A 13,189-nucleotide genomic window follows, 5' to 3' on the forward strand; every position below is an offset into this window, starting at 1 on the left:
AATTATTTTTTCCTGGACAAGCAACCAAAAACCTGGACATTCTAGGGACATCCTGGATGGGTGGCAACCCTAGTGACTTCAGTTACAAGTAATTCTAACTCTAACTGGTGCAAACCTAAAACAATAACATGCCCTGAAACTGCATGTATAGAACTGCTGCTGACTGGAGTCAGACTATTCCAGCTTCACACGTGACTCACCCTTTCGTCCGTTTCACACTTGTTTTGTAAATTGGTAGACTCTGTCTGGTTCATAGTGGGGGAGCCCCCTGATCCGCTGCCCTCTGTTGACCGTCTCAAAGAGATGCTTCCCTGTAGGGGGAGCTTGGAGGAGTCAAAGGCCAGCGGAGGGATGGTGTTGACCAGGATGACCTGCAGTGGCCTCCTCTTCTCCCGGTAACTACAGCGCATGTAGCGGGCAAATGCAGCTCGGTATGTCTTGTTGAAGAGCGTATAGACCAACGGGTTGACGGCGGACGAGAGGTAGCCCACCCACACAAAGACGTTCAGCAGTCCTGCCATGAGCGTCGGGTCACAGGCCGAGGAGTCACAGACCACCGCCATTACGTTGGTGATGAAGAACGGGCACCACATGATGACAAACAAGAAGAAAACCACACCTAGAACCTTGGAGGCCTTCTGTTCATTGCTGATGGACTGCATGGTGCGTCGGCCAAAGGGCCTGGAGGTCCCGACAATGGAGTCAGGACAGAGGGATCCCCGGCCAAAGAGACGCTCAGAGGACAGCGAGCCTCTCGGCAGCAGCTCCAGCATGGACAGCCATTTGGGACGCACCATAAGCTGGTCCAAGCACATCGTCGCCTGGCTCTGCAGGGCGCTGATGGTAAGGAAGTATGTCACCACCATGATGAGGAGGGGCACGAAGAACGCCACGAAGGAACCGATCAGGACAAAGCTGTTGTCCGTCAGCTGGCAGCTGCCATCCTGGAAGACTTTGGAGTGGTCATGGACGCCAAGGACAGGAACTGGCATGGATATTCCTAGAGAGAGAGTAGAGCTTGCAATATTTGTCTGACATCATTTCTCAAATATTTGTTGGGATTGGATACACCTGCAACAATTTTTGCCTGCATTTCCCTTCACTTTAATACTTTTATCATCATATAATTTTGTTGGGCTACTCTTGACAATTTTAGGCCCAGGGCCCTTAAGTGGCACAACTGTCTAAGCGTTGGCCCTATCATCAGGGGATTGCAAGTTCGACTCCTGGTGGTGCCACGGCCATATTTGGCCTCACTCTCTCTCTCTGTGGGTGGGTAGGATGGTGCTGATGTTGTATTAGAGGCAGTTCAAAAAGATGCAGTGTCTCAGAGGAAACATGCCAGCCTGGTTGCATCATATGAAAGGGGGAAACCTAGCTAGTAGGTGGAATTGGCAATGACCAAACTGGAGAGAAAACTGGGTAAAAACAAAAAGAGCCAATTAAAGCACTAAGAGATAGAGATTTGGTGAGAGGGTATATAATAATATACCATCTCACTTACAGGTTCTGAAGTAGAACGACCTCAACTTTGAATCTCAGAATTATCTGAAGTTCTCCCACAGAACAAAAATGTCTTTATGATTATGTAAAGATTTGATCAGGTGTCTCCAAACCTTTGCCTGGAACTGTAGGTAAATAGGAGCAAAAGAGTAAAAGGAGAAACTGACAACATGGCATGCTCACCTACAGAGATGGTCCAGGCTGCAGTGATTTTGACCCGGGCTCGGGCGCGGGAGTTGCTGCGGCTGTGTTGGATGGGATTGCGGATGGCGATGTAGCGGTCTAAAGAGATGGCACAGAGGTGCATGATGGAGGCTGTGGAGAACAGTACGTCCAGGTAGATCCAGACAGGACACAGAGCGAAGGGGAAGGGCCATGTGTAATCTGCAAGGCAGGTATAAAGAGACACTGTCAAGACATTCCTGACACGGAAAGGAGAAGAGTGCCTGATACTCTATGGGGCAGATTTGCTCAAAGATTTTCAATGTTAAAGTTGCCCAGATTACTTTTTGTCCAGCAGAGGGTGCTGTATTTGTGTATCACAGGTCTTTTTTGCTCAAGTGCACAAATTGTTAATGTGTGGTTTAATATAGAAATAAGATCAACAACTGGATTAAAGTTTTGTTCTTGCCCAGTCAGAGATGATAGTTTTGTTCTATAAAGCCAATAGTTCAGCAAAAATAAAATTATACAGTTTTAAATAACAAGTATAGTCGATCAGCCAAGTCATGGTGTCAAAGTTTGCTTTGAGCTATGAGGCCAATGCATCTCACAAGTAATATAAGCTTAATACTGAAATGATTAGTATGTAACCATGTAAGCAAGTCTATTTTAAACTACTTAACAACTTGATATGCATTAAGGCAAGAGCGTGAAAATAAACACACACGTTTTATTAGGTACACCTACCTTGTATCTACAATGAATGCCCATTTTCAGCTCCACTTACCATATACGTGCACTTTGTTGTTCTACAATTACAGACTGTCGTCCATCTGTTTCTCTGCATACTTAGCTATCCCACCTTTACCCCATTCACCAATGGTCAGGACCCCCACAGGACCACCACAGAGCAGGTATTATTTGGGTGGTGGATCATTCTCAGCACATGGTGGTGGCGGTGTGTTAGTGTGCATTGCACTGGTATGAGTGGATCAGACACAGTAGTGCTTCTGGAGTTTTAAACACTGTGTCCACTCACTGTCCACTCTATTATACATTCCTATTTTGTTGGTCCACCAATCAGAGACTGTAACTGTTGCTGCACAATTTATGTTAGTCATCCTCTAGTCCTTTATCGTGGTCACAGGATGCTGTTGTCTGGATATTTATGGTTGGTAGACTGTTCTTAGTCCAGCAGTAACACTGAGGTGTTTACACTCATACCAGCGCAACACACACTAATACACCACCACCATGTCAATGTCACTACAGTGCTGAGAATGATCCACCACCCAAATAATACCTACTCTGTGGTGGTCCTGTGGAGGTCCTGACCATTGAAGAATATGGTGAAAAGGGGCTAATAAAGTATGCAGAGAAACAGATATATAGGAATAGGAATGTCAAGATTTTCCCATTACTCATGACTTGTGACCATTTGACCACTCACACTTATTTCCACTTGCACAAAAAGAGTATTTTACAGTCATCGTCCCAGTGCATGCAGGCTAATCTGCTCTTTTATAGGAGCAAATGATGATATTATTTAGCCGTGAAAGGTCCCAAATGACTCGAGGATTTCTAGCTCATTTTAAAGTGCCTTTATCTTATAATGGCTTGTCATCACTTGTCAATCATTATTCTTGGTGTGAAAATGTCCTACAAGCTGTATCAAAAACAATAAACGTTCTGTATATTGGAACAGTAGAAGGATTTTGTTTCACAATATCAGTCATAATATCAGTAATAGGCATTTAAGGCAAATGAAAAATACTTTGGCGTGTAATTCCTTTAAGCTTCTCATACACCAGAGCAAATCACTGCCTGCAACCCACCAGAGGAAACTGTCTGGGCTGTAACCATTATAGAGTTAGACTTGAAATCGTGGAAACGGGGGACTAATATCCAAAAAAATGCTGAGGCATGCTTCTTCTTTGTCAGGGCGCATTACATCACGCAGGCCCACGGCCTGTGGATCTAAAATAAGTGCTGCCTTCTCGGCTAAGCCCTGGAGATGATTCATCATCTGAGACGGGGTTGGTTTTCCTCATTGACAAACCAAGCACAAAAGTCTAACGAGGATTAGCACACTGTGCTGCTGAATAGAACGAGGGAGCGTCTGGGGCAGGGGGGTGAGAGAGATCCCAACTCTCTCTTCTTTGCTTTGAACTTTGAAAGATTATGCGTCCAGAGAGATTGGGCGGGAAGGCAGCGTTGGAGAAGACTTGAATGTAGAGAACAGCTACTGAGTTCATTGCAGCCTTTCAGTAACACTGTGGAAAAGGCACAGAAGGATCCATGAGTACATAAAACTCTCCTCAGCACAGCAGGCTTAACTTAGAGTGCTCCTAAACGTGTTCACGGTTCCACATGAATTCAGTTACTCTGACGCTGTTATATAAGACCATTACATCATGGACATGGGGATGACCCATTTCTGGGGGTGAGGAGGCTCGAGACATATAAAATTGTCATACCTGAAGATGTCACAATCCACAATGTCTATCACAGTATTTAGTTTTTAAATTGGAACAGACAAAATGCACTAGAAAAACAATAGTGATGCCTAACATTTGGTTTTAAACACAATACAGTGATTTTTGTTATTCAATATCTAATGCAACACTGCACATCACTACATCCAATTAAACAAGGCCTGATATACTCTCTTGGGCTCCTGGTATCGTCAGGATTCAAACGTGAGATCTCATGAGAATACACCAAAGCCTTATACAGCTACACCACATGGGAGCCCTGATTAAATCTCTTTTTAATAAAACATGCAGTTGGTCAGTGTTAACTATGACACTCAAATTATACCCATGATATGCTAAAAATAGCGTATCCAAAAATGATGTAGAGAAAATGAGACTTCTAACATCGTCCAAGACCTGGCAGACCATCAGATTTTTTCAGATCTGAAAAAAACCCACAGGCGTTTCTGTCCATCCTTCCCTTGTGTGAAAAGACAACTCAGTACTATGAGTCTGTGCTCTCAGGACAATGTACTGACCACCCCAGAGTCCAGACTTTAGCATCACTGATTGTGTTTGGGATTAACTGCATCATGAGAAGCAGAAAATGCAACCAACATCTAAGACTGTGAACTTTGAAGGTGTGGAAGAATACATTAAAAAGATTTCTTTGAAAAACTGAAAGCATGTCTGCCAAAAAGAATGGAAGCTGTTACTGCTACATTAAACATCCAGCAAAGCTTGAATGAAAAATATTTCCCAATTTACTCCCCGATTTATATGAATCCAATTTGACCCACTAATTATAACTCGCTCAATCACACGATACCACCGGTGCTAAGAGGGTGAAAGCTAGCACAGGCTTCCTCTGAGACCTGTGAAGTGCCAACACATCTTTTCGAACTGCCGCTCACACAACGTCATTAGACAGTTGAATATGCTCAGAGGAAAATACCAACCCGCCTGTTCTATTACATTAGCTAACAGACACCTGTGCTAGCTAGCATCACGTGATGAATTGTTGCTGTTTTGATGGGCTGATTTCTTAAAACTTGTTTCCCAAAGTTGAAAAGCTAAAAAATGTGGCAGCTGAGTTTCCGATGAGTTGCAGAACGCTTTACATTATACAACTCAAGTGCAATTTAGTTTCTTGTAGGTTTATGCAACTTTAGTTGCCTGAATGTTTCACTGTGTAAAGCCAGCCTAAGTTTGTTTTGCGTTGCTGCCACAAAATGAAGACCAAAGGATCATCACACAGCATATGCACAACCAGTTTGTTTACTTGCGGATGAGATTAAAGCCCTACTCAAGCTGGATTATTTTTACCAGAGATGGTCTGATGATATAAGTTTTGTGTGATTTGACAGGTCAATTCATACGTGATAAAGGATCTTTGTAATTCCCACAAATGACCCCAAATAGCATCAGTATCATCATGTCAGCATTACACGAAAGGCCACAACTCCAAGTAACAACATGTGCGGCAAATTGGCAAATATGGTGCCCCAAAAAAAAAGCAACCCTGGAAGAGGGAGGAGAGTTTACATCTCATTCCAATGTGAGATGATGCCCATTCAAAATGACAGTGCATAATCATAGCATATGGGAGGTAATATACACAGAATTGTTGTGTATTTCAGTAGTCTGGTCCTGAACTTGAGGATTAAGGAATTGGGTAAGATCAAGTTCTATTTAGCTATTAGCCTCATCTTCAGGTCACAAAAAAAAAAAAGGAGGCGCCATTTTCTATTACCTATTATTTGTTATTATATTACTAGGTTGATTCTAACAGGACTACTATTACTGAGGGAGCTCAGGGTTCACTTCAGGTAATTCATTTCAGAATTATTTCTTAGCAGACTTGCTAAAATCATGGGTCCCATCAGTAATCACTCAAATTACAGCACCTCCTCAAGGAAAAACTAATCCAGCTCAAATAGGGTTTAAGGCATTAATGAAAGATTTTGGCCTGCAGTGCTCATGTGTGGCACAGAACAACTAAAATATACCCCATTTACAATATAACTACAAGCAGCAACCTTTGCTTTTTTGCTGACATGCCTTTCTGAGTTGGAGCTTGAAAATGTACGTCAACTAACATGATTTGAACTATGCATTTGCAGGAACATCATAAAACAATACGGGAAATGACCTTTTCTGCACATACATAGTCCAAATCAAGTTTTTGGTTCAAATTGGGGCTGAAAAATCTAAACTTCCACTTCTTCCACTGATAATTACAACTTTGTGGCAGCATTCCTGTGCGCTCATTTTGTAAAAACGCAACTGATACAACTTGAAGGCAGCAGAATAACCATTAATTTAACCATTATTATAATCCCTGTGGTGTCTACCAGTCATAATGCTAGCCTAGCCACTGATTTTAGGGCTAATAAATACAGTCAAAATAGCATTAGCGTAACTCTTACCACAGTTGCTAAAGATAAATTCAGAGAAAAGGAGCTAAACTTAGATAAGGTATGTAGATAGCCAGGTAACTTTAGCTTTTAGCTTGTTGTCTTCCTCATCTCATGAGCCATTTCTGTTGTTTGAGTGATACATTCTCTCCATTGAAATGATGATTTGAAGACATTTACCACAGGAATATGGTTAAAGTAAGCTATTTAGCTTCCTAGCAGCGTAACGTTAGCCATTTCGCTAAACAAAAAAAAAACGCCCTTCCCCAAAAATCCACACCAAAGCAGTTGTAATTACAACTTTGTGGCAATTGTGTGTAAATACAATATGTCTGACACAACTTGAAGGCAGCAGTATAACATTAGTGTAACTCTTACCACAGATGTTGAACAAGTAAAGTTTTTTTCTGTATCAAAGACACAATTCAAATGATTCTGAAGAGAAAAGGAGGTAAACTGAGGTAAGGTATCTAGATAGCCAGGTAACTTTAGCTTTTAGCTTGTTGTCCTCCTCATCTAACAAGTCATTTCATTTGTTTGAATTATACATTCTCTCCATTGTAATGATGATTTAAAGACATTTACCGCAGGAATATGATTGAAATAAGAGGTTTAGCTTCCTAGCAGTGTAACGTTAGCCATTTCGCTAACACTCTGCCACCACAAATCCACACCAAAGCAGTTGTACTTCGTCAAAAGTTCTGTCCACCTTGAAAATACAGCAGATGGGGGGCGGTTTGTCTTTTAAACCAGATAATCTTGCTCTAGAGCCGGTGTTTATAACAGATGTAGTGATGGTTATTTTTTTCCATTTTGGCCTGAATATCTCCTAATGACATGCCTTTAGATCAAAATGTCTTCAAGCTATTGAAAAACATACAGAGTCTGGTGATCTGAACCTCTGACTGGTACTGTAGTGGACAGTAAAGAAAAGAGTGATGGACATAATAGACAGAAATAAAAATAGTGATGGACACAGAGGACAGGAAAGAGAATAATGATGGACGCTGGGTACAGGGAAGTGAATAGTGATGAAAACAGCGGACAGAAGCGAGAATAGTGACTGACGGCCTGTAGGGTTTTATTTTGTGTTTTGGCTCCACTGTATTATTCTTCTGGAGCATGACCGTGTCGCCATGTCGTGAACCAGCTGTTCATGTTTAATATCACTTATCTTTACACGATCAAGGCCTGCAGTGCTTCCTATGAAATTGGTCAAGGCAGCAGATGAATTATTCACCTTCACCGTTAAGGCAAAGCTGTCAGTAGGCCACTTCAGCCCATCTCTCACTGCACCAATAACGTTCAGCACAGTTTCACTGGAAGTGGCTCTTTTCCTGTCCACAGGCCGAATTATTCAGATCATCAAACCAGAAGTGTCAGTATTGCTTTTTTTCCTCGTGCTCATGGAGCACAGAGGAGCATCATTACAGCTTAATTAATCCAACATCAAAGAGATGCAGGGAGGAGGGGGAGGGATTACTCCGCCCTCGCGAGAACACAGCTGGGCTAATTCCAGCCACTCCACACGGCCAAAAAAAGACTGATTATGCGCCCAAACACGCCATCCACTCATCACATGGATTGCATCATTATTCCTCACGCTCAGATTTTACATCTGCGTTGGTGAGAATGTGCACACTGATACTTCCGATCCCGATATTGAGAAAATAGCAACATCAAGTAGGGGTGGCAGCAATATGACATCATGATACTTTAAGATGCTTTCACAATGAACAATATGCATCATGTTATGTCGGTTTTCTGAGATTTGATAAGTTGGAACAATAAAAATAAACCAGTAGTGCCACATTTAAAAAATACTATCAAAAACTAACAATACAATGACTTTTATTCAGGTTTCACATACTACACTGCACTTAATCCAATTAAACAGCTTAAATATGCTCTCTTTATAATGAAACATGTATTTGTTCTGTGTTTATTTAAATACTGATGATATCTACAGTATGCTTAGAAAAGATTCCTGTGGCGTAATGGGACGTAATTTATCATGATAATGAATAATATCATCAAACTGCCCACCCCTAGTACCAAGTAGGAGTGTATGATATGGCAAAGGTATAACATCATAATACCTGAAGGCATTTTCACAATGCACAATATTTAGTTGTACTGAGCTTTGCAAATTATTGTGGTGCCACATATAAAAAATTCTACACATAAAGAAAAAATATGTGAATGAATAAATGAATAAATGCCATTTATTAATCTGTAACAATTTTGGGTATAACAAGTTTTTGAAAAGAATAACAGCATACATGTACATGTATTTGCTCTTATTCAAATATATATCTTCAATATATGTAATGTTGTAAAATACAATTGCTAAACGTTGCTTATCTGTGTTGTTTTCGCATATTTAAATATATGCCAATTATGCACATATATGTCAATATATTGAAATATATGCACATATGTGATGAAGTGTATGTAATAGTGTGAATATTTACATATATCGCTGCTGTCAGAACAAAACTCATAGCTCCATTTTTGACGTTTTTCAGTTAAAATTTGAAAATGCCTGTTGTCCTTAACATTGTATATAAATTTCATGATAAATGGACCAAAAGAAATGACCCAAAATTACTTGGAAAAAAGTCTGGTTCCATTGACTTACGTTAAAAGTAAAGTATGTTTTTTCCTTTACCATTTTGGAGATACAAGGTTTTGTTTCGTGATATGTTAACAAATATGGAAATATATTACAAACTTGACACACATGCACACACACACACACACACACACACACACACACATATATATATATATATATATATATATATACATATATGGAAATATATTTCATTTGCACATGGGTATGAATATATTTTTTTATTCAGAATTTGCAAAGAATAAACTGTTGAAGAAAAAGAGGGGAAAATAAAATATAAAAAATTTAATTAATAAAGTAAGATGATGTCATGTGGGGGTGTTATCCAGTCAGCTGTTAGTTACTATGCAGTTTATGTAATTATTATACACTGGTTGTAGTTGTTTAGAGCCTCTCTATAATTGATCTCAATCTGTCTTTAAGAAATCAGGTAATAATAATATATCATATCGCTCACTCCTAATATTAAGTGATTTCCTCCAACAGTAATTTTACTATATTTGTTTTAATAAAGTTAAATGTGTATGTGAAGCGGAAAAAAGTGAAAAACTGATCGTCTCTGATAAATGTCAGGATAGAAACTACTTGTCCCTCCACCCTCTTCCTCTGCCTGCCTTCTTCCATATTTACCAAATCACACATTTACACTGCAGAAATCGCAGAGATGCTCCTCTGATGTGCACAAGAAGACTTTTAATAGCATAGCTTGGTGTCGCTGTTGGTATCAGAATATCAGCCTTTGTATTACTCAGTACTCACTGAGAAAACAATTCAGTTATAACAGTTGAAGATTTTTCTTGTGGCCTGTCAGGTGGAACACATTTGAGGGTCTTTCAGCGAGAGCATGTGTCCCACTTCCCATTCAGACTGATGCCGCCAGTCCGCACTCACACTAGCACAAACACATTCCAGGCTGCTTTGGTCCGTCTAAAGAAGAACGTCTTTCTTTTCCTTCCTAAACTGTTGATTCCTCTGTAAGTAAACAAATCTCTGCCATTTTCCTCTCTTTCTTTGACCCACTGGGAAGAGAACTGTTAAGAGCTGCAGATGGCTGACATTGTTTCTATATTTGATCTACAGAAAACTAGGATATTAATATTACATTGAGGAAAAACGGGATGTTTTTGTGTTGACTTCTTTTTTTATTATTTATATTATTATATGTTTTATTTTTTATTATTAAATGTGAAATCTACATATCTGAGTTCATTTGGCTACAAAATGTGCTGAGCCTTTGTTCAGCAGCTCTCGCTCCTGACACTCTTTCTTTCTTTCTTTCTTTCTTTCTTTCTCACACACATGCAGTTGTGTGCAAAAGTTTGGCCACCCCTGGTCACATAACATGTTATGTTGTTTTTCTTAGTGAAAATAAGATACACATCCTTTACAGAGAACACACTTCTGCATATTTTAATGCATGATTGCTGAATTTAACATATTGGAAAAAAATAAAACATAAAATTTGGCCTGTGCAAAAGTTATGGCACATTTTATACTTTATATTTTATAGAAATTGTGAATTAAAATTAACAGATGCCATATTTAAGTGTATTCCTTGTAGAGGATGTGTCAACTTATTTTCACATAGAAAATCAACAAAACATGTGATTAAACCTGTGTTCAAACTTTTGCATATGACTGCACACGCACACACACACACACACACACACACACACACACACACATACACACACACACACACAAGCGAGTATACAGCAATCACTAACCATAAATAATAAGCAGAAAAATCAAAATTACACACTTTTCCACATACCCCAGATGTCGTCCATCAGCAAAGATGTGTTTGGTGTCCAGATTTTCCTTTTTTAGTTTACCACTGGAGCCAAGAGGCTAACATAGGTAACAAACACTGCAAGTCAATAGTCACCCAAATCTTTTTTGTAAATACATCCTCAAAGACTTGGCCCAAACTGTTCAAACCACATCCAGCTTTTCATTAAGGTCGTTCAGACTGCTCAGTTTGGTTTAGCACTCAGTGTGACTTACTGTGAACTATAAAAATAAACAAAACATCACCATGTAGCTGAATATGGGAGCCATATTAAACAAGTTACTCCTATTCGCATGCATGCATATCACAAAGGCATACGGATGTTACGGATTACGTTTACAATTTATGTTGTTTCTGTTTATAAACAATGGTTAATGTCAAATTTTCTAATTGAAGATATACGTTTAAAAATAGAAACACAACAGCACAACACCTGCTGTCTAAAATGGCGTCACGTACAGCTAGACAGTGAAGTTTTGTTTATTTTCCTAGTTCACAGTTAGTCGTATTTTGACCTTAATGAAGACCTTAATGAGCAGGTTGAGAGAATTTTTGAGGATATATTTACAGAAAAATTTGGGTGACTATTTGTTTTTAGTGTATGTTAGCAATGTTAGCTCCAGCACTAAAGCCCAGCGCAAAATTTGGCACAAACATGTCTTGGCTGATTGATTACATCTGTGTGGAAAATTGTGAAAAACTGTTTTTTTTTGTCTGAAACATTCCTTTAAATCTTAATAAACTACAAATTTTCAGAACAGCATTTTCCGCAACTCACTGTAAAGTATCGTCACCATGGCGACAGGCATGACCAGCAGGCCCAGGAGCATGTCCGTGATGGCCAGCGACATCAAGAAGTAGTTGGTAGCGTTCTGCAGCTTCCTCTCCAAGCTCACCGCCATGATGACCAGGATGTTCCCCGCTACCGTGACGATGATGGCCAGCAGGATCAGCAGCGCCACCCAGTTCTTCTGCGTGGAGCCAGAGGTCACACGAAGCGACCCCAGAGTCACGTTTCCATCCTCGCTGGTGCTGCAGTTGTTGGAGTCGTTGAAGAACACCTTACCCAGAAGCCCCGGGAGACAGAGGTCAGCGGTAATGGCAGATGATCTGAACTCGCCGGTACTCCTATTCAAAGACGTCATGCCAGCAGTCCTCACTCGTTCTCCCTCGTCAGACATGGTTGCCCGGTGCTAATGTGATTAGCCGGTCCACAGTCCAGGGAAACACACCATAGCACTCGACTCAGAAGTGAGATAACAAAATGCAGCTCAGACGCGTCCAGTCCATTGTGGAGAATCTCAACTCTGCAGAATATTCACATCAGAGGCTCTTTGATGAGGCACACCTGGTGAAATAGATATGATATGTGTAGTGAGTACCTTTTCAAATGTAAATAGAGCATATTGTGACATATTTTCAATACATCACTATTTTCTATGGGCATGTGCGAGAGTCAAAGCAGAATGGATACAGGTTAAGATGGCAAGTAGCTACGATGGTCAGTTGGGAGAGAATAAGAGAGAAGACTGAATGGGGAGATGAGAGAAAGAGAGAGATGTATTCATTCAGACAGGCTGAAACCCTGAGGTGATTTCCCTTCACACATCTGGAGCTGCCCTAGAACAAAGCAAGTAAACAATAAGTACGTGCACAGACAAACAGACACCCATACATATGCATACAGCGCTTTGCAAAGTCAGAGACCATTTAGCGTCTAGACAAAACAGCCTTTAGGTATATGTTTTCAGGAGATATGATATAAGATTATTCATTTTATAAAGAAAGTAAGTGACAAAACAGGAGAAGATACAGAGAAAATGGGACTCCGAACAACCACCTGCAAGACCTGATAGACCACCAAAACTGCCCCCATCAGATAAACAGCACTTAAAGCTTTCATCTTTGAGAAAGAGGAGAAAATCAAGCTGCTTCAGATCTAAAAACATCCACAGGTGTTCCTGTCCATCCTTCAACTGTGAGAAGACAACTCAACACTATGGGTCTGAAAGGATGTGTAGCTGTAATAAAGCTGCAAGGAAATAGACTAAAAATGTTTAAAGAATGTTTGCAAGTCAAACAAACAAGCTGCTGGTGTTCTCAGAACCTGAGAACCCAGAGTCCAGACCCCAACATCTCTGAATGTGTTCGGGATTACTTGGATTGTAAGGAGCAGAAAATGCGACCAACTTCTAAGACTGAACTT

At 40.2% G+C, this 13,189-nt stretch overlaps 1 protein-coding gene across 1 annotated transcript; it reads right to left on the reverse strand.

The window, feature by feature from the left end:
* On the reverse strand, positions 1–12,164 carry htr2ab (5-hydroxytryptamine (serotonin) receptor 2A, genome duplicate b). Its single transcript, XM_036569440.1, has 3 exons — positions 11,762–12,164; positions 1,687–1,887; positions 1–1,000 (listed from the first exon to the last, which is right to left on the reverse strand). The coding sequence occupies exons 1-3, from the start codon at positions 12,162–12,164 to the stop codon at positions 186–188; spliced, it is 1,419 nt and encodes a 472-aa protein (XP_036425333.1). The 3' UTR covers positions 1–185.
* Between the last annotated feature and the right edge of the window lie 1,025 nt (positions 12,165–13,189).

This window comes from Colossoma macropomum, unplaced genomic scaffold (assembly GCF_904425465.1).
Source record: "Colossoma macropomum unplaced genomic scaffold, Colossoma_macropomum, whole genome shotgun sequence".
Classification (NCBI taxonomy): domain Eukaryota; kingdom Metazoa; phylum Chordata; class Actinopteri; order Characiformes; family Serrasalmidae; genus Colossoma; species Colossoma macropomum.